We start from the raw sequence: 22,202 nt of genomic DNA, 5'->3' as shown, positions 1-22,202 counted from the left end.
GCTAGCTGAGGAATTCTGGTACTTGAAGTCCAAATATTTTAAAGTTGCGAGAAACACTGCTCTATAAAAGATTGTGAAACAGACAAGGACCTCTTAAATTTTTCAGAAACTTTCTGTTTTGTGGTACATTATTAACTGTTTAATATTGCTATGAAGACCTATTTAAAAACACTGTCTCTGAAACCTAATTTTTCAATCATGGGCAATTTTCCAATAACTATTCCCAGAATATATTTCAATTAAAATTTGCATATATGAAGCATAGGAAGTACTTGAAAGCTCTATGTCAGTGTTGGCAAAACTTTTTGGCACCAAGTGTCGAAATGGGAGCACTCGCACGTGGGGGAGCAGCGGAAACCGGAAGAGCAGCTCTCCAGTGTACATACACGGTAGTGCCGGAAACTGGAAGAGTAGTTCCCTGGCACACATGTCTGTGCAGGGAATCTGAGTTTCTAGTTTCCGGCGTGCGCATGTCCGCCTGGTCTCCCTGTTTCTGGTGCGCATGCACACGCAAAGACCAGCTTGCCAACACGCACCAGAAAGCGGAAACTCAGCTTCCTGGCATGGAGCTGCTCTTCCGGTTTCTAGGGCTCCCATGCACATAAAAACCAGCTGGCCAGCGCGCCGCAACCTGGAGGAGCAACGGGCGATGGCTGGCATGCCCAGAGAGATGGCTCTGTGTGCCACTTCCAGCATGCATGCCATAGGTTTGCCATCACGATTCTATGTTGTAATGAAACTCCAATTTTGATTCCTATTGATTTAACAATTTTGGGGACTATGATAATATTTTATAATAACCGATTCATTCCTCTGAAAGTTCTTAATTCCATTGGGCCATCTGCTGGAGTTTGCACACTGTAGTTGGATACAAGGCACACTACAATATTTCTTCACATACTTTCACCCACACTGGCACACATGTAGTACTATGAATCTCACTGCCATAACTTGAAGAACATCCAAACATTGCACATGTTACTCATCTCCTCTGGCATGGTATTTAGTTTTTGGATAACTCTTTATTGTTCCTACTCTAACTCCCATCTTTGGAATGTTGCTTTTGCTACAATACAAGAAAATGCCTTAATATTCTTTCAGAGTAATAAGTCTTAATTAGAACCAGCAACATAATGCAATATATTTCAGATTTTCTATGTTGCATCCATATAAAGGGCACCATTTTTTTTTTCCTGCTGTTGGGGAATAGCAAATTGTTTTTTTAAAAAAAACAATTAGCTTAACATACATGATAAAATTATTTCACTGTTGGAAAAAAAAAGTTCTAATCACTGAATTTGTAGAATTAGCAACCAGCCTTTTGTGGAAATTCATGAGAAGAGTACAACATTGATGGAAAATAAATACAATTGTTTTGATTTTGTTGAAAATAGATTATAACATTAATCAACTTTGAGTTTATTTCTATTGTAATTGATATCATAACAGGATATTTGGGACAGGCTGCGCAAAAATTCTGATTATGAAGAATAATACAACTTGGAAAGAGAGCCTTTGTAGCAATTAAAATGATTCACTACTATCACCACATATACTTTCACATGGTTTCTCAATGTCCTGAATACAATCAACTGAGACAATCATAAACTACTTTTTTCAAGGCATGATAATCTGTGGAAAAGCAATTTTTCTTGTACCTGCTTGCTTTCTGTTTGACTACCAGGATTGTTATTTGAGATACAACACTAATTTCTTGTGTCAACTGAATGCTCATTTCTTCAAGTAATTGCTGTTGCTGGAGTAATATAATCTCATTGATGAATTGGAAAAAAATGGAGTTTTCCATTCAGCCTCTTTTGTTTCCCCAACAACACTGAAATCCTTAAAGTCTCTTTGCTGTTCTTTTAATTTTGGGAAGATTCAATTCAGTTAAAGTTTAATAAACTAGAAATACTTCCTCTTTGACCTGCATTCAAGAATATTTATAACAATTCTGGTATAAAATATCTTTCACACATCAAAGTATATCTCCATTGCTCCTGTAAGGCAGGTCAAAACATTCCCAAAATTATTTGGAGCAACTTGTGCAGCTCTAAATGGTCTGCCTGATTTCTTTTATTAGCGTAATTTACTAAAAACTGAGCATTTTGGTTTCTGGAATTTGAAAGGGAAATCTGGAATTAGAAAGGGAAATCTGGACTTCTTTCATTCAAGGGACTTACAAGGGAAGTTTATTCCCCACCCACCCACCCACCCACCCCCAAATACATGGTTTTATTTGTCTCTAGCATATATTTTTCAAATCTGGATAACCTTCTCATGTACGGAAGTGTGAATTTCAATTCTTAAAATTCCTCAGCCAACGTGGCCATTGATGATCATTCTGGGAAAACCATCTTCTGGGAGAATTCCCAGTTTGAGGAAGTCTACCATAGCCTTGCTCCTCAGTATGCAAAAGGAGAATAAGAAAGCTTAAACATTCCTTATCTGGCAGCAGGGCCATTTCATGAGTTGAATTCCATTCATAACATTTTTGTAATTAGCTCTTCTCTTCTCTGGAAAAGAAGCTTTTGTTACAGTTAATATTCATCACAATTTGTTTTCTATGAACTTGACAAACTGCTTAATCTTAAAACTATGATGAATTAATGAAACTGTCTTGTTAGGATTAGTTGTAATTTAGGGTTGGAACAGAACACTCAACTGCAGTAAATCAAAAGTGAAATCTAACCTACTTAATAGCTCTGCTGAAAAAGGACACCTGTGTTCAAGTCCTATTCCTGTATAATACTGTAAAGCAAGATATGATATTTGAATGCAGTAAATGCACTCGTTGGTCTCTTTCCATGATTTCAATATTCAGTATGTCCTAAAACAGTTTTGTCAATAGCATGTTTACACCACCAAATATCACTTCTTCACTTTCCAAATCTGCATAGTTTTGCTTCTAAGACATATAAATAAATTATATAAACAGCATAAACGTACAGTACATTCCTATTAATTCCCAGCCAGTCTAAAATTCAGATACAATTATAACCCAACACATCAAATTAAAACTTAGAGAAACAACAAAAATAAAAACCCCAAGAACTTGGGATGTAATTTATTTATGTTACAACAATCATTCCTATTCTTGACTTTTAGAGATATTGTACACTAAATCTGGTGAAAATTAAAACTGTAGTGAGTGAAGGCCATTTTTTTTGGTAAATCTGGTTTGGATATGATGACACAAAATGCTATCACCATGTTATATTGAACTGCTCTTCCAAAATAGACTCTCTTCATGTGAGAAAAACAAACATAAGAAAATATTACTTGTTCTAAAATTCAACATTTTTTACCAAAATCTTTCAGTTACAATGAGCAAACTTACAAATCCAGAAATAAATGGGTTGAATAATAAATAAATAAATAAATAAATAAATAAATAAATAAATAAATAAATAAATAAATAAATCTTAAACAATACTTACTGAAAATTATGATTTGGACTGTGTGTTGGACCTGGGAATAAATAAACAATAATTAAAGAAACAAACTACTACTACTGCTTACTACTAACTACTTGAACTTAACTATGAAGGCTTTTGATAAAAGTATAGAATTAGTTTGCTACTGCCATCTTTGGAAATTTTTTTCAACTTTCTAATTTACACTAACCAGTAAAATACTGTATTTTTATTTATTTCAATCAGAAAATTTAATTTGAATGTGATTTTTGTAAGATAAGATCTATATAATGACTGCAGAGAATTGTGGCTCAAACCTTACAATTTATAAAAGCACCTCTAAATGTATTTAATGAGCAAGAATGTCTAGAGATACTATAATGAAGACTACTCATCCCCCAACTAGCATGGTCCAATACCTATCAAACTATTGGCAAACTATCTTTAAACTATTGCCAGCTAAAGCAGGGGTCTCCAACCTTGGAACTTTAAGCCTGGAGGACTTCAACTCCTAGCAAAGCTGGGGAATTCTGGGAGTTGACGTCCTCCAGGCTTAAAGTTGCTAAGGTTGGAGACTCCTGAACTAAAGGATTGGCTATATTTTAGACATACTCTTACTGTGAAAATTATCCCTAGATATGTAGAACTAGAAATATATCAGTTAAATAAAAATCTCTAGCAGACTAGAGCCTTCTTTCCCCAATTTCTTTATGCAAGCACATCAAATCTTTGAAGAATTCTCTAAAGCGTAGAAGACAGTAAAGGGACAACCCCAGGGGTGAAATGTAAAATTTGTTACTACCGGTTCTGTGGGCCAGTTTGTTACTACTGGTTCTGTGGGCGTGGCTTGGGGGGGTAATGTGACTGGGTGGGCGTGGCCAACTTTTTTTTTTAATTTTTCAAAGCATTTTTTCTAATGCTTTGAAAAGCCTTTGCCGATCAGGAAACTCAGCTGGGATCGTCAGAGACTTTTCAAAGCATTTTTTAAACCACCTCTTCGGCCAAGAGGTTACAGAAAAAAATGCTTTGAAAACCCTATGACTATCCCAGCTGAGCCGCGCGATCATCAGAGGTTTTTTTTTTAACTTTTAAAAGCATTTTTTCATCGGAAGAGGTTGTAGAAAAAATGCGTTTAAAATTTTTTTAAAAAAGCCTCTGATGATCCTGCGGCTCAGCTGGGCATGGTGGGGGGGAGGGGTGCAGGGATTTTTGCTACCGGTTTTCCGAACCACCCGCCACCATCGCTACCGGATTGGGTGATCCGGTTTGAACCGGGAGCATTTCACCCCTGGACAACCCATTTAGAAGACATAGAAGGGAACTAATTAATGACAGATTTCCTGCATGCTGCTTTGTCCAGAAAGAGGCACAATCCCCTAGTCAAGAGAACCTATATGTGAGCTTTCCCAGAAGAAATAAATTGCTATAAACCAACTCTGTTCTGACATCGGCAGCCATCTAATTGTCAAACTCAAAATGAGGTATTTTAAATTATTTTAGATGTAAAGAATTAAACCCGGCACTTTTTGGATGCAGAGATTAAGCCCATCACTAAATTCAACAAAACCGCATTGTGGCTGAATATGATCCATTGTCCAAGTGAATTACTTAAGTTTTTTTTTTCAAGTTATGCAACTTTTACATCACATGATCAAAGTTGTAAGTTCTAGATAGGAAATGGTACTTATTGGTCTGAGCACAAAAAGATAATGATTTCAAACAATTCTACGAAAAATGAAGTAATGAAAGGCTATTTGTCTGTATCTTTCACAAGGATATTTTCATGATCATCTTTCATATTTCTGCACATTCTCTAAACTTCACATTTGCTAACCATTCCATCTCTATCTACTTTCTGTTATTGATAATTTATGGTATCAAATTCAGCATAGACATACTGAGAAGGAAGTATCACAATAATCACAATATTGTGATTGTGAAAACTAAAAGTTTATAAAACAACAAAGCTCGTTACAAAATTCCCCATTTTAAAATAAAGTTATTCACCTAGTCTTACAAAAAGAACTCCTGTTGCAGTTATTGTCTTCATCCCATTTGTGGCTACACACTGATAATAACCGGTATCAGTTGTGTCAAGATCTTGGATCCGTAATCGTGAGCCATAGTCTGTTTTTCTTATAATGATTCTTCTTGGCTCTTGAACCACTGGTGCATCATTTTTTAACCATCTAACATTGGGTGATGGATTTCCTGCTACTTTGCAGTGTAGAATTGCTGTCTGGCCCTGGACAATGGTGATATTGTTTACTGGTTCCAAAAAGGTCAAAAAGTAGCCTAAAAGAAATTAAACAGAAAGCAGAAGCATTAAAAATTGAGCTGAGATGAGCAGATAACTATCTATGTGACTGCACTTAGTCTACTTTACCATTAGCCAAGCATAAATTGTACCATCTACAGTTACAAACTGAGCATGGTAAGGATTATTTTAGCATCTTTTTCAGCTGGAAAAAACCATGCAAAAATATTGTGTCTGTTCAGGAAATAAATTAAAAAGAGATATTAGCACTGAAATAAAACATGAGCCTGTGATTCAATATTCCTGTCCCCACAAGGGGGAAAGTCTTTCTATATAAGAGAAAAATGTATCCTCCAGCACATCTGATAGCAAGGTATCAAATCACAACAATATAAAAACCCTATGAAATGTATAACTTGTAAGATGCATGTTTATGAAATTAATTAAAAAGAGCTCTTAGATATTGCTACATATATAGTATATCTGTACTACAAAGTGCAAAATTAAACACACATTGTATGGACAAAAAAACCCCAAACAAACGCTCTTAGTTCCAGGAAGGAAATTATTCTGATTCTGCTCTGGCTTTTCTGTAGCAGCTGTTGAGCCATACTGAATCTGATTAATTACAATCAAATTAATGTCATATTTAACTCATCCCAAAGAAATTGATGTCCCAAATGATATCTTGATGTTTATTCACTTTTGAAAAACCAAAAAGAGACAGAACATTGAATTACATTTATAATCTCATGATACTTCTAAAATAAATTTATAGTAGGTAAAGAATTCCCTTGGACAGATTGCTTAGAGTAGTGGCTAAGACCCCAGGCTAAAAATTGGGAGTCTCTGAGTTTTAAGCATGAAGCCTGCTGAGTGATCTTGGGCCAGTCCCTTTCTCTCAACCCATGGAAAAAGGCAAGGGCAAAGCACTTCTGGAAATTTTAGTACGTCCTCCAAGTATTAAATAAACCCAGTACTGTTTAGCTTTCTTCAGGATTAATTAAGATCATTACTATTTTCAATTATGTTTTTTTTACAAAATGTATGTAAACCAAATGGCATAATAGACATACTAGTATATACTAAAAGCTCTCAGATCTAAATGCAAGTTTGTATTGATAATTTGATCAGATGAAATTTGTAGTGTATCGTATTATCTAAAAACCAACCCCTTAAATAGTTTACTTACATTTTACCAGTATTTTGGATTATCTCAGATATAATGCTAAACAAATCAATGCAATGTAATAATTACTGGCCATATTATTACAGAATTTCTTATTTTGTACTATTATAATACAAAATATATAAGAATTTCTGTAAAAAAAAGTAATTAAAATATGAATTAACAGGCATAAGATAATTTTATAATTTTAAATATATACAGAGGAAGAATACATTAATGTTACATTTAATACCTTAATTGAAACAACACAAAGTATTATTAAACATAAGTTATATTTCTGTGGAAAATTAACTTTTGGTCAGAAGTGAGCATCAAGTATAGTTATATTACAACAGCTTTTACTTTGACTATGAACTTTGATTGGATGAAATCCAAGAAGCTATTCTAGAAGCATTCCAAAGCTTGGATATTAAACTTATTAGTTCTTAAAAGGCAGACAATCTCAATTTCCATTTCCATACCTAAATGTATTTTTAAATCCTTTGAGCTTTCTCATGTAGCATGAGAAAAGGATGTCTTTTGTAGAACTAGTAAACTACTGCAGTTATTGAAAAAAAGGTTAAGTTTAATTCAATACTTGAATTGGCTTCATAAATATTTTGACAACAATATTCCTTTTCTTTACTAGTATGATACATATCTGATTATTCTTTAATATACAGTATGCATAATCAATAATTAAGTTCTCTTTATCAAACTTACTCAGACTTTTTTTCTTTCTCTACAGCTGAATCATATCAATCTACTGACATACATGTCATTCTACTGCACATGCCCGAGTTAGTCGGGTGCAGGCAATATTAATTTGAAAAGCTGTAACATGTATTTTAAAAGGTGAATTGTATAGTGTAAGTTTCCCGATTTTGGTGTTTTCAAAATGAGTCAGGGCTTCGATTCCAAAAATTTCATCCAGAATTCTAGAAATTACAATTCTGACATAGTTGCAGGGGAAGGGGCAGCAAATGGTGCAGTACTTGCTGAAATTCCAAACATTCTCACGCTGTTTTGACACTGCTTATATTAAATACTGAAGAAAAGGGTGCGTCCCAATTACACAATGCCCATTAATTTTAAGCAAGTCTAAACAACTTGTAGCTTTCCATGCCAAATACAAGATATCTCCCAATTATGATAGCCTCTCAGAGAGATAATTTGCTCATACCTTTTGTGGAATTGCAAAAAATTATGGCCATAATAATAGCATACACAAATGATCGCCATCTGCATGCTTCATAACCAGCTTCCAACAGGCACAGTAGTGAAGTTGGCAGTAAAACTGGAAGTTGTGGTCATATTACATCTCACGTAACAACTGTGGATGATTCGTTTAACAACCACATTGTGAGTGATAAGTCTTGTGTAGTCATGTGGTGCTTTGCTTAACAACTGCGCCGCTTAGCGAAGGAGTTGCTAATCCCAATTGTGGTCATTAAGCAAGAACTATAATTGCACAGGGATGCAGTGGCTCAGTGGCTAAGACGCTGAGCTTGTCGATTGAAAGGTCAGCAGTTCAGCGTTTCAAATCCCTAGTGCCGCGTAATGGGGTGAGGTCCAGTTACTCTTGTCCCAACCTAGCAATTTGAAAGCACGTAAAAAATGCAAGTAGAAAAATAGGGACCACCTTTGGTGGGAAAGTAACAGCGTTCCGTGTGCCTTTGGCATGACCATGGAGACGTCTTCGGACAGCGCTGGCTCTTCGGCTTTGAAACCGAGATGAGCACCGCCCCCTAGAGTTGGGAACGACTAGCACATATGTGCAAGGGAAACCTTTACCTTATAATTGCACATTTTAGTCTTTTCCTTCATAATTACAGCACCACCTTCACTTCTGTGCATGTATCAATCAATTCTAGGCAAGATCAAACCACCTTCACTTAGATCTATTTCATCATTCCCCTTTCTATCTAGGCAGGTATGCCAATGTATATATTCATACTCAGACACAATGATTCTTCCATGACAACCATCCTCAAAACTTAATTTCACAGTCTGCTGCATTCAGTTTCAGTTTCCTTCTTCTTTTGTTGTTGTTCTTGTTACAAATTTGACATATTGTTCTTGCATTTATGGTTTGTTTACTTATTTAATGAGGTACCTAAGAGAAAGCAGACTATAAAACGCACGAAGGGGTATAAATTACAGCAGGTGCCCAAATGTGAATTTAAGCTAAGTCTTGAATTCAACACATGGAATGCATTGAATTAACAGTTATGCATTGGAAACAAACAAGTTGGATGACAAAATATTGTATTCCACAACAAGAAATCTTTACCAGAATTTCTAAATAAATATTGAGCTGTATGAATAATAACCTCAAATTATGTGCTTCAAAATTTTAGATACATTACACATTACTCTAAAGTGCTCAGATTCTTGGCAGGTTGATTTTAAACTGGGTCAGTGCAGACTATGCTATGAGAGGGCAAGTTGGCTGGCGTATAGCCAAGCATAATTTCCATAGAACAACATTCCAAATTGTAGTATGTGCTCAAAATAGTTTATAAAGAGAAGGGCTGAGCTGAGTTCTGAGACGCTAGAACCATGCCAATACATGTCAGAGATAGTGTAGGAATACAAAGTTTAAACAGTTCAAATTCCAGATAAATGGAAAATGATTGTGGATGTTGATACTACTGTAGATGTTCTAGTATAATAACCTAAATTCATGGCTCTATTTTGGAGTTATTTTATTCCTTCATGTAAAATAACCCAAACACTACAACATTTAAGTATGACTCACTGCCAAAAACATAAATATTCCCAGGGATTTCGATAGTGGCTGATTTGTACACAGATTGTCAACATATAAAATATTTCTTGATTAGTGACATGGGAAAATTCCAGTGCGATATTTATACTGAAGTAACTGATCTGGATGATCTGTTGGGCAAGTGGGTGACTGAACAGAGTAAAACATACTTTTTTTGAAAGACATAACACAATGTAACTGTAGTTTAACTGAAGTTGCTATTCTTATGGAGACAGACATGATAAATTATTAGTCAATTGCCAATAACTGCGAGGAAGAGCAGCAAACTCTGATGGTCTTTTATTAAGAAAGGTGCTACTTGCTGTTCATGGGGCATCAGATATTAGATTGGATGAAACAAAGTAAGTTAAAAACATCTTTAAAACTAAAAGGCATGCTTCATAACAACGTTCAACCAAGTTATAACTAATGTTCTTCAGAGCCAACGTTATCCTAATCAAAGAGTTTCCCCTAGTTTCCAGTATTTGCTTCTTTTGTTGCTGGCAACAATCCTTTCCCCAAACCTCAAAAAATTCAACTCTTGAAGTCCCCTGACATGCACGAAGGAGGGGGGGGATATCTTGGTTTACTTTCTACGACAGAGGTAACTGCTTCTCCCTTTTCACAAAAAGGTGGGAAAGACAAGAATATATAAGGAAAAATATTGCTTTAATTCTTCCGAAAAGAAGATAATGCATTTTAATTAACTATATTTTGGAAAATGAGGCCGAAGGGAAACAAAACCCATTTAGGAGTTGGCCTAGGATAGAGTTTGAGTAGTCATATTCAATGACCAAAATAATAAACATCTTGAAAGCTACTATTGAAATAAAGAAATATAGCTTTATTTGAAATAAAGAAACAATAGCTTTATTTGATATGCCATTCTTTTTTGAACACACAGCAATTTTCAGTTACAGTGGTACCTCAATACTCATCGTTAATTGGTTCCGGGAGGTGTAATGAGTACAAAAAAAAATTAGTCCCAAACAATTTTTCCCATAAGGAATAATATAGTGAGTCACAAGGCAGTTGACAACGACAACTTCTAGCTTGTGTATTGAGTATCAAACAAGTGGTGAGTACCGGGACAAAATTTTCATATCAAAATGTGTTGAATACCAAATCTGATGAGATTCAAAGCAGTTGAGTACTAAGGTACCACTGTAGAATAAATTAGTTATGGCATCAAGTTTGGGCTGACTCTTAGCAACCACACGAATAGAAATAGAACTTCTCAAGGTATATTATTTTTATAGATCATATGAATATATAAATAAGTAATAGTAATAGTAGATAATAGTAGATAATAAAAATAAAACATTCAGATCTTATACTTTAACAACATAGTCATTAAAAAATGAAATTATTTCTAATACCTTTGTGTGTTGGAACGGGTCTAACATGTCCATCCATTTGGCCCAAAGAATCATCAGAATCTGGGAACTGTACTTCACCTGTATAAGACAATGAAAACAATATAAAGTACTTAACATGAAACTGAGTTCTGATCGCCAATTGTATTTTCTGGAAAATTTTGAATCCTGTGCTAATTATTATAAATTAAATTAAATTAAATTATCAAAATCCAATAATCTGCACAAGAATTTGGGCATCATTTTATCAAAAAATATGTAGACTATTTTATGAGGTTTGGAGAGCACATTTAAAGTAACAAAAAGCTTTTGTGGGGGGAAAAATGGCTTTTAATGGAATACTGGGGCCAATACTTGGCAAAAGGCAATACAATAACATGCAACTGCAATGTACTTTTAGAAATACAATTTTTAGACCAATTATAATTTAAACTTCAAAAACAGTGAAACTAAAACTTGTTGAAGTGGAAAATGCTGACCCTGATAAATTTTCGAACCCAGCTATGTGATGTTCAGTTTATCTTCTTTTCTAAAAACCACTTTTCTCCCCAGCATACCTTTGCATTTGTTCCCATTTACAGTCTATGGAGATTCTCAGTCATCCAGGTCATGGTTGTTCCGAAGATGCTTTTTCAGAAGGCAAGTTATATAAGTGTAATACAAATGGTTAACATTGATTACAATGTTTCAAAAGAGGATATGATTAGAAAATTAGAGCTCATTAGTTCCATCACTTGTAACTCATGAATTCCATCAACAGTTGTGTGCTCTCTGATGGACATTGACACACACACACACATCTATTTAGATCTTGAAAAGATCTTGAACTATATTCAGATGTGGTGAGGGAGAAACATTTTTGATTCACTGCTTCTAAAATGTTTTTATAAAATAATTTTGGATCAGAACTTCCTTCTATATGTCATCATCAAGATCTCAAAATGTTATTTGGCTTTTACTTTTTACATTAAAGAGGTTCCAAAAACATAATGAAACCAAATCAGGGTGTGAAGAAAATATGTACATATTAATTGGAGGTTTGATAATACTTTTAGCCTTATCTTTAAAAGAAAAAGTGAAAAGTGAATTTTCATTCTCAAGTGAGCACTAAATTATGCCAAGAGTTCAGTGCAGTGTAGATTGAGAACATGTAAGAAACTGGCCAATGGCCTTGAGTTGTGCCAAATTCATTGTCTGGGATGCAAGATGTATTTAAGGTATGATATGAAACTGAAGAAGTTTAATACCCCAAAGCTTTAAATCATCTGGCTAGATCAAAATACTTAAATGTAACTTTCAGTTAGTAAATTAAAATAAATAGGGTCATAAATGGCTTTGCTGATAAGAGGTAAAAATACAAACTTTAGCTGGTATTTTAGCTTGTCATCTAAAACAATTTCTTGATTTAGATGGCAAGAAAAATCCTAAAGACAAATAAATAATAGAGGAATACACAAAAGAACCAATTTTTTGTGTTTGTGAGTCTTTCTCTCTGCCTCATTCCACATTTCAAACTCCCTCAAATCAAAACAGAAAGAGACAAAAACTTCTAGATATTTATTTTAAAATTGATTAATAATATATTTGTCTAATTCTTAGATTCAGTATATTTATATCTGGTAAAAAGCAGCTGCATGCATACTATATATGACTTATCAGTAGATAATTATAAGCCATAAATATAAACATAAAAATGATATATAAAATATTCATAATATTTATGAATAAACAATGTGAAATTTGAAATATCTTTGCTTTGTGTAAATTATACATACAATAAAATTATATTTTTCAAAGTTTTTCCATGTAAATTTACTTTTGATTCAATTAATAAGTCCGTAGTTTTTATCACAAATCAAGGCTTATCTATGCAAAATCAGCAATAAGCAGCCTTATTCAAAAAAGAAGCATTTCCTTTATATAAGCAGTGCAAGTTGTAAAAGTTCTTAAAAGTGCTTTAAATATGATTGATGTAGGTATTCTATTGTCTTATATTCTGAGTGACCAGTACTCATTTCATAAGGTTTTATAAGACATTTTCTGTGCCTCTTTGTTGTCATCTAGTGGTTATTAGGATTCCTGCGATCCGGATACAGTAACCTTATTCCAACTATAATTTTAATGTGTCATTTCATTTACAACGCCTATTTTAATTGGTACATAATAGAAAGCACAAGAAAAAAATATGTGCAACTCCAGCTATTACATACAGAGGCTGATATTTTGCTAGCAACAAACATAACAAAAAATAATAATTGGCAACATAACCATGGAATTGTGCACATTCCTTATTGGTCAAAATGTTGCCTGCAAAAGTGTTTTTACTCATAAAAGCAACAACTAGGTCCCAAAACAATTTGAATATTTGTATTACTCTATAAAAAGGAGGAAAGAATATATAAATTATCTCTTTTCTAGAAGGGAAAACTAAAAGCACAGTAGACTTTCCTGATTATTTGCCTTCTACTTGTATCCATTTCAACTTCCAGAAATTCTCCCCAACATCCAGCTCCGCAAAAAGCATACCCCTGCAGAGAATATGGAAGCTGGAAACCATCAAGGCTAGATTAAAGACTTGGAAAAATTAATCAGAATCATGGAACAAGAAGGGCATGGAAAATTAAGTTTTGTGATGCAGCTGCCAATTTTGACATAATATTTATAAAATTCAAAAATGTACGCTCCAAAATATTAAAATGTATTTATTTATTTATTTATTAGTCATATTTCTATGCCGCCCACTCTCCGAGGACTCTGGGTGGCTTACACCAAAGACAGTATACTAAATAGCATATTGCCCCCTAACAATCTGGGTCCTCATTTTACCCACCTCGGAAGAATGGAAGGCTGAGTCAACCTTGAGCCGGTGAGATTTTATCCGCTGATCTGCTGAACTAGCAGTCAGCTGAAGTAGCTGCAGTACTGCACTCTAACCACTGCGCCACCTCGGCTTCATCTCAAATTAAAGTTTAAAATACGTAAGTATTTCTTATCAGAATATACTAACTTCAGTTAGTATATTCTATATACTAACATACTAAATTAGTATAAATTAGTATACTAACTTATACTAATTTAAGCAAAATCAGGCCTTAATGAAGCATTATTCTCATTACTTCTTCAGCAATGCAATGATTTACTACTCATTACTCTTTCATATAAATTGGAGCACAACGAGATGCGAAGAACAGTACTTGTAATATAAAAGCTACCTTATTAGTAACTGAAATTTAGCCTTAAATAATTATAAATAACACAAACTGTCTAGCGTACTCGTTAGAATAATGCCAAAACACTTAAATACTATATAAAGTGACCCGAATGCAAGAATTGAACTGAAAGAATTGAAACAATTCTTTGTGTAAAGTGCACAAATGCTGCTATGGAATTTGGTATCCAGAAGTCAATAAATCTCTTTGAAAATCGTACCAAAAAAAAAAAAAAAAAGATTCCTCAAACCAAAAGGGTCGATACATTAACCCATCAAAGTATCCCAAACACAATTGACTGATAATTTCTTTTTCAGACCTTTATCTGAAAGATAGCACTGTGGGATAAGACCATTCTGTCCCTTCATTGGCTGATTTATACAATGGTCATAAAGTCTATACATAGACAGCTATGCAAAGTGAACTCTTGACCTAGGCAACTGAAAAGAGTATATAGCTAAATTCTACAGGGCTGTAACACTTTAGCACTACACTCTTCATTGCTGCAGTTAGTTTAAACAAAACATATGTTACTTGTTTAAATGGATCTTTTCACACGTGCAGAAGCTAAAGTGGCTATGTAGGCCAACATGCTTCTCTCTACTTTGTTGTGTGGAAACAAGTTGAGTATATCGTGGAAAAATACATTGAATGCAGTGGAAAGGGAGTAAATAAATGTTTAGAAATAAAACAAAAAGGAATGATGGCAGGAATGAAAATGCTGAATCAATATGCAAATTGAATAAATGTCAGTGATCAATACAACCATAGTACATAGTTTGGTCATGCAAAGGAAATGAATGGAGACTGGATTTCAAAACAAATATTGAAGAAGGAGGAACAAATCAAGAGCAAGACCGAGAAATATATTGTTGCATGGGATAAATAACATTATCAAACAGGGAAAGGTGAAAAATTTAAAGAACTAAAGGCAATGTAGGAAATGGTGTGTAGATGTGGAAGAAGCAAAGATGATTTACAAGAGAAGAAAGGTTTGGGAGGTTTAGTGAATGATGTAATTTCTAATTTTAGAAAATTAAAGACTAATTTTACCTATGTTTATCTTATCTCATGTCTTTGATTCATTTATTTTATTAATTTGCATTCCCTTTTCTGTCCTTTATGTCAGCAGCCCCCAACCTTTCTGGCATCAAGGACCAATTTTGGAAGAAAAATTGTCTTCCATGGATGAGGGGGAGAGGAGGGGATGGTTTTACATGCAACCTAGCTCCTGTGCATACGCGGATGAATGTTAACTCACCTGCTGCTTGTGCAGCCTGGTTCTTAACAGGCCATGGACTAGTACTGGTGCGCAGCCTAGGAGTAGAGGAGCCCTGCTTTAACATAATGTTAATCTTGAAAATAACAGTGTTATGGGTATGTATATCTGAAAATCAAACTGGTTGGGGCAGAACAAATTCAGATCTGGGAAACAAAGTAACTTATGCAGGAATTTGGAAAATGAAAATTTGTAGCAAATGAACCAGTCGTTCATATTTCAGGTTTTTGAGGGCATAACTGGCTATTAGGACTACAAAAAATAGCTCTGCCTGCCTGTTGAGAGAAGAGAACATGACATACAAAGATTTTAAATTGCACAATTCCAGGCTATGTGGAAGTCTTCAGAAAGAAGGTTTAGTATGCTATCTTTAAACTGCTGGAAGAATATGGGATCTAATAAATATTAAAGGAATAGCTAGGGCCACCCTGGATGTTAAATTTGCTAAAGATGTAAGAGGGGTTTTAGATATATTTTACGAGACTCAATGTGCACAGAACTGAGTGTCATGATGGAAATTACAATACAAATGAAGCCACAACTGCAGCTATTAAACCCTGATATTCAAAATGCTGAATCAATGAGCTTCTCTGGAAGGCTTGGCACAGCTTTTCCCATTCTACTGAGCCTGTGTGTGCCTCCCACAGAAGATACTGACCGAGACTGCTAGTAAAATGAAGATTCAAGAGACTTCTGGAGCGGTTTGCAGAGTCCAAATGTTCTGACCTCTTCTGATCAAGTCTTGATAAAATAAACTTAAGAAATTGGGCTGTTCCCAGAGTTTTGATCCCCTTTTAAAAAGATGTTTGGATTTGGAGGAAGATGGTTAACAACTTCAACAACAACTAGATTTCTCCAAAACAGTCTTCCTTAATTGGAAAATAGCAGATGACTGAATTATTTCTTACTGTCCTGCGGTTTACAAAAAAAAAAGTTTTCTTTTTTTCTTTTTAATTATTTATATAATTATTTAATTTATTACTTAATAAATAATGAGAAAAGGGGATTTTATTATATTATTTTCTTTAAACAGAAATGGTAATCTGGTTAACGGTAGAACATTCTGAGTCATTTCCAGGACAAGATTCTTGTAGTTTACTTTCCAAGTATTAAATATACTGTCTGGATAACAATTACACACATCTATTTGTAAACTCCATCTGTTGTTAATCTTTTGTTTAGAAAAAAGATAGTTTAAAAAAATGGAAGCTAATGAATGAGGATCAGCATTAAGCTACACAGTGAAACACATACTTTCTTGCCAACAGATGGTAGATGTCAATAAAGCATTATACCAAATAAAAATACTTCCTGAAAATGAGGAGACATTCCAAAAACTATTTCACAGCTCCAGCTGTAAATATCACTGCCTAAATACACTCAAGAACAGTACTGAACACACCTGCGGTTTAAAGTGCACCCAGCAACATAATCATTATCCATGACATTACTGTGTGATTGATTATTTCACTGCTTCTGGCTGTGAAAGCAACACAACAGGATCACACATAAATCCAGTCTTTCTCAAAAAAAAAAAAAAAAAAAACCACCCCTGAAAATAATCTTATTTATGGGCCTAGCACTGCATAAATCAGGCAAGCAAATGGTTTTTTAAAGGATTCCTGTCTATTTTTAAGAGAATGGAAATTAATAAATTGAAATAATTTTGTGATTCCCACACCAAATGTCCACAGTTATAAAGTTATAGAAAGAATCAAAGAAAAAACTATTCCATGAAAGAAAAATTCCCACCTATTCAACTTAAAATGCCTTAAAATGAACAACACTTTGAAATATATATTCACAGAGAACCATTTCTATAAGATGGCATTAATTAGCAATACTTAACCAAGCATATACATGGCAAGGTAATGTTGACAGACTCAGTCTCCAGGCAGAGAAGCAGAGTTAACACCCTTTCCCTGAATTCTCTACCTCAGCACACTGAAGAACTAGATGGACATGTCCTTGAAGTCACCAAGAAAGAGGAATAGAGGTAATAATGAAAGAAGTATCATCACTGTAACATAAGCTCCACCTCTTCTGTACATGTGTAGTGGCAATGTATAAACATAGGAAAGGGGCAGAGCTTGCCTTATGTCATCAAGATGCTACTTTTGACTTGTTGACAAAAGCTTCAGTACTGATACTTTTAGGTGTGCTGCAGCCCAGCGATAAAACATGTGCTATATGCAGACATTCCCACATTCAATACCCAGCATTTATAAGCATCCTATAGAAAACTCTGGAAATTGTGCGGTCTCCATATTTTTATGAGGAGCCTAGAAAACAATCTTTTGTGGACAGTTTAATTGGCTTCCTTATGGTATCATAATCCTAGTGATATCTTTCATCTCTACAATTCTATGATTCAACATAAAATTCTATAAAACATTCCCAGAGAACATAGGGAAATTGTACAGTAAGATATTGCATAGCAAAATATTGGTAGCCTTTTTGATCAACGTTGTGTAGTCCAGTACACAACGTTGTTGTACTTTTTTCCCCGAATGCCATCACTCTGCTAAACAAATAATTCCCTCAACACTGTCAAACTGTTTACGAAGTCTGCACTACTATTAATCTTCTCATCGTTCCTATCACCTATCTCCTTCCACTAATGACTGTATTACTGTAATTTTGTTGCTTGTATTCTTACAATTTATATTGACTGTTTCCTAATATGATTTGATTGCTTATTTGTTCCCTATGATTACCATTAAGTATTGTGCCTTATGATTCTTGACGAATGAATCCTTTCTTTTATGTACACTGAGAGCATATGTACCAAGACAAATTCCTTATGTGTCCAATCACACTTGGCCAATAAAAAATTCTATTCTATTCTACTCCAGTGTTGGAATTCCAACTTTCAAGTTTATCACGATGCTACAACTTCTGGGTATCATAGTTACAATGTATGCAGAGGTTGCTCTGTCAGAGGTGGCTTTAATAGAACACCAGTGTCACTCTGTGAAAGGCTGCTTTGCAAGCTTCCATTTCCATGTTTGAAAGAAAAAGAGTGACTGGAGGGAGAGACAGGTTTAGATGGAATCACAGCAAGTCTCTATTTAGAAGCCAGCTAATTTCAGTAAAAGTCCATCTTTTCATCTGCATTCCTGTGCTAATCAAGTCTACAGTCTGAGGGCCTTCTTGGACTCACAACTCCCACTAAAATAGCAGATGAAGGACCCAGGCAGAAAAGTCTTTGCACAATTCCATTTAGTGTGCCAAATGCTGGGCTTGGATAATGGTTTCTAATTTCTAATGGTTTCCTGTGTCCTTCCCCAGGAACACAGCAATGGTCATAAGTACAAGTATCAGTTGGAAGTCCATTTCTTTAGTCACACTGTACTGTGGAACAGACATTGTACAAATGGAAGTAACTAGAGAACTACTCTCCAAGTACTTCCTAAGTACAAGTACTTAGATTGTAGAAATACTGTAGAAATACTGTAGATTGTTTAGAGTTGATTTGAATGAGCAATATAGAAACTCAAGAAAGAAAGAATCCATCCATATTTTTGTGGCCTAGATCTGATAGGCCTCAATTTATAGTAGCCAAGAAGAGGGTTTTTAAAAGCAATCTCATAATGTAATAATTATATTAATATAATTATATTAAATTCAAAAATACAGAAAAAGAAAAAAATATAATACTATATTGAAATCAGAGATTGTATTTAATGGCTATTTTTCTCTTTGGTTATTTCTCGAATAGACTTCAAAAGTTTTCTCCATTGTCATAATTTATTCCAATAAAGGATTTAGGATTGATTTGTTGGTAGGATTGTAAACAAATGATACCAAATGATACAGCACAGTAAGATAACAAAGAATGAACCTTTTTAGGGAAACCCAAAAGTTTACAGAAATCTACTTCCACAAAATATACCCATTTTTAAAAAAAGGCAAAATGTATTATTAAAAAGTTAATACTGAAAGGAAAAGAAATATGATAGACTGAGGTTTGGCACTGAATGCTCTACTACTAAATAGTTGGCTGTAATTCGGTAATTCAGTACTCCTACTAGGCTCCAAGAACCTCTCACTTGAAGTGAAATGGACTAATTTAGAACACTAAGAATTTAGAACTCTAAGACCTCTCACTTGAAGGGAAATGGATTAATTTCAATATAAGGCAAAGGCATCCACTTATTAATAGAACTTGCCTAATTTGTAACTTAAAAATACATACACACATTCTCTTGACCAGATCAGCAGTTCCCAACTATACAAAATATTGGTAAGGCTAGTCCTCAACTTACAACCATTCATTCAAATGACTATTCAAAGTTATGATAGTGCTAAATGAAGGGGTTTACAATTTATGCCTGAAATTGAAACCAGGAGGGAAGGCTGCAAGCTATTCCATCTGTCAAAAGGCTTTGTCCTGGCCTGGCAGGGGTGAAATGCAGCAGGTTCTGGAGAACCGGTAGCGGAAATTTTGAGTAGTTCAGAGAACCGGCAAATGCCACCTTTGGCTGACCCCAGAGTGGGGTGAGAATGGAGATTTTGCAGTATCCTTCCCCTGTCACGTCCACCAAGCCACACCAAGCCCACCAAGCCACGCTCATAGAACTGGTAGTAAAAAAATTTGGTCTTGCCTACAGAAATCAGACACATAGTTAAATATTGTATCTTTACTAAAATGGTTTTGAATCCTAATGGCAAAAACAACTGAACAACCATAGTCTCTCACGCCCCAAATACCCAGCCCACCAAAACTCAAACAGCTTAAATTAGAGACAAAAGAGAATTCAAGTTGTAAACAAGATAGATACTAGAGAGTCAAACAAATGTGGTATAAGGGTCCAGAATCATTACTTGCAGAATGCAGAGAATGCTAAGAAACTGGATAACAGGATGGATAAGGTAACAAGAAAATTACTGCCAACAGATCTCTGTGTTGGGCAGCCCCCCTTTATATAGGAACAGCATGACTCTGATTTGTTCCTGTGGCAAGGCGGAGTTCTTTCTGACCATTAATCTTGCCTAAGACCTTTGTTCAGCCCTCCTTTTCTCACAGCAGGCTTTGATTGGCAGGAAATGTTAGTTATACCTCTTCTTCTGAGGTTAGTGACAGCTGTCTCTCCTTGTTGCTAAGCAATGCTGCTTTCCCTGTTTGAGAGCCTTCCAGCTAAATCCTCTCAGGGAGATGACCCTTCTGTAAGAGTGTGAGGGCCATTCTATCTTCTGCATATGGTCATAACAGGCTTCTCTCTCACCACTGGCTGAAAAGGCTCTGTCAAAATCCAAGCAGTATTTTCAGCCCCAGTGTCAAGAATCTTCTGAAACCTTTCTGCTCTGGAGTTGGAAATTCTCTGTTCTGAAATCCAAACAAGATTTTCAGTCAGGGTGGAATTTCAGACCCAGGGCAGAAAAACTTCAGAAACCTCTCAACTCTGAAACTGAAAAGCCAAGCAGTACAGAGGCCCTCGCATACTCTTCCTGACCGTCACACATATCCTCTCACTCACTCCCCCACCTGGCAGCAGCTGAGGCTTTTAACTTCCTGCCAGCTTCTCCACTGGCTTTATTGTGGAAGCCAGCAAGAAGTTGCCTTGTCTAACAAGTATGGCATACACTTAATGATGGCAACCAGAACTGCCTAGGTTGCCATTATTAAGCAAATCAGTTGTACTTTATGAACACTTTGCTTAATGACAGAAATTCCATACCCAATTGTGACTATAACTTGAAGACTATTTATATCAATTATAGGGATGGAAAAGGTATGGCCTTCATGTTGGAAAAATATTTGACTTCTGCTTCCAACAACTGTGACTATTGGCCAGATCAGCCGGGAACAGACATCAACTAGAACGTGATACAAACAAACATACAAAATTTTGCCCAAGTAATATTTTAAACCTTGAGTTGTCATCAAGAATTCCAGAAGTACGGTGTGTGAGCTCAAACTCTGGCATTTTTTTGTTTTTTGTTTTCTAAAAAGAAACAGTATGAAGATGTGTGAACAATGAACTATTACATCTGCTGGTAAATATTATGCTATTAATTCTGTTTGTGCATAAGCAAGCACTTAAAATAATACTAATTATTGGAAGTAAAGGTATGCAATAATTCAGCTATGTGCCAGGTGCCCTGATCATGTGTTACAAAATGTTTTAAAATTTAACATGCAAGTAATGGATATAGACTCTATCCCTCCAAAGTTGTGATAGTATAACTAATCTACACAAATATTAATACATTCAGATATGAAGTCGACAAAGAAGTTTTCATGTATACAATGCAACACAAAATGTGACTTTGAACACCATATTTTATTTTATCATATTTATGAACTGCCTTATCAACTTTCGGTAGGATACAAGCAGCCCATAAAATTAAACTACTATAGTAGGTAATATCTAACCCAATATTTAGCTACTATCAATCCAGGAGAACTCATGACAGAATTCATGATGGAAAATCTTCATGGCCTTATTAAAAACAAGGAAGTATGGGCCACATTATTTTGGGGGGGGGGAAGGGTTCTATAGAATCAGGATCATTTTATTTATTTATCAAAATTAGATACCGCCCATCTCACTCACAGAATGACTCTGGATGGTTTACAGGTAACCATTTCTGATACTATCTGCCATCCAGCTACATTCCATGTACCTTAGTTTGGCTTCATGGTTTCTCTCTCTCTCTCTCTCTCTCTCTCTCTCTCTCTCTCTCTGTATTTATATATATAACAATACAAGTCTTTTACCAT

The 22,202-nt window shown here is 34.9% G+C and overlaps 1 protein-coding gene across 1 annotated transcript in view; it reads right to left on the bottom strand.

The window, feature by feature from the left end:
- ROR2 (ROR family WNT receptor 2) overlaps positions 1-22,202 on the bottom strand; it is a 121,418-nt gene that overhangs the window by 33,252 nt on the left and 65,964 nt on the right. The window contains exons 2-4 of the mRNA XM_034410017.3: positions 10,991-11,068; positions 5,424-5,711; positions 3,441-3,471 (exon numbers count right to left, since the gene is read on the bottom strand). Of these exons, the coding sequence (XP_034265908.2) occupies positions 3,441-3,471; positions 5,424-5,711; positions 10,991-11,068 (397 nt within the window). The remainder of the gene's footprint in view (positions 1-3,440; positions 3,472-5,423; positions 5,712-10,990; positions 11,069-22,202) is intronic.

Source organism: Pantherophis guttatus, chromosome 2, assembly GCF_059756535.1.
Source record: "Pantherophis guttatus breed Tessera chromosome 2, ASM5975653v1, whole genome shotgun sequence".
NCBI lineage: Eukaryota > Metazoa > Chordata > Lepidosauria > Squamata > Colubridae > Pantherophis > Pantherophis guttatus.
Note: the sequence above shows the minus strand (reverse complement) of the source record. Positions and strands in the feature narration are given on the sequence as shown.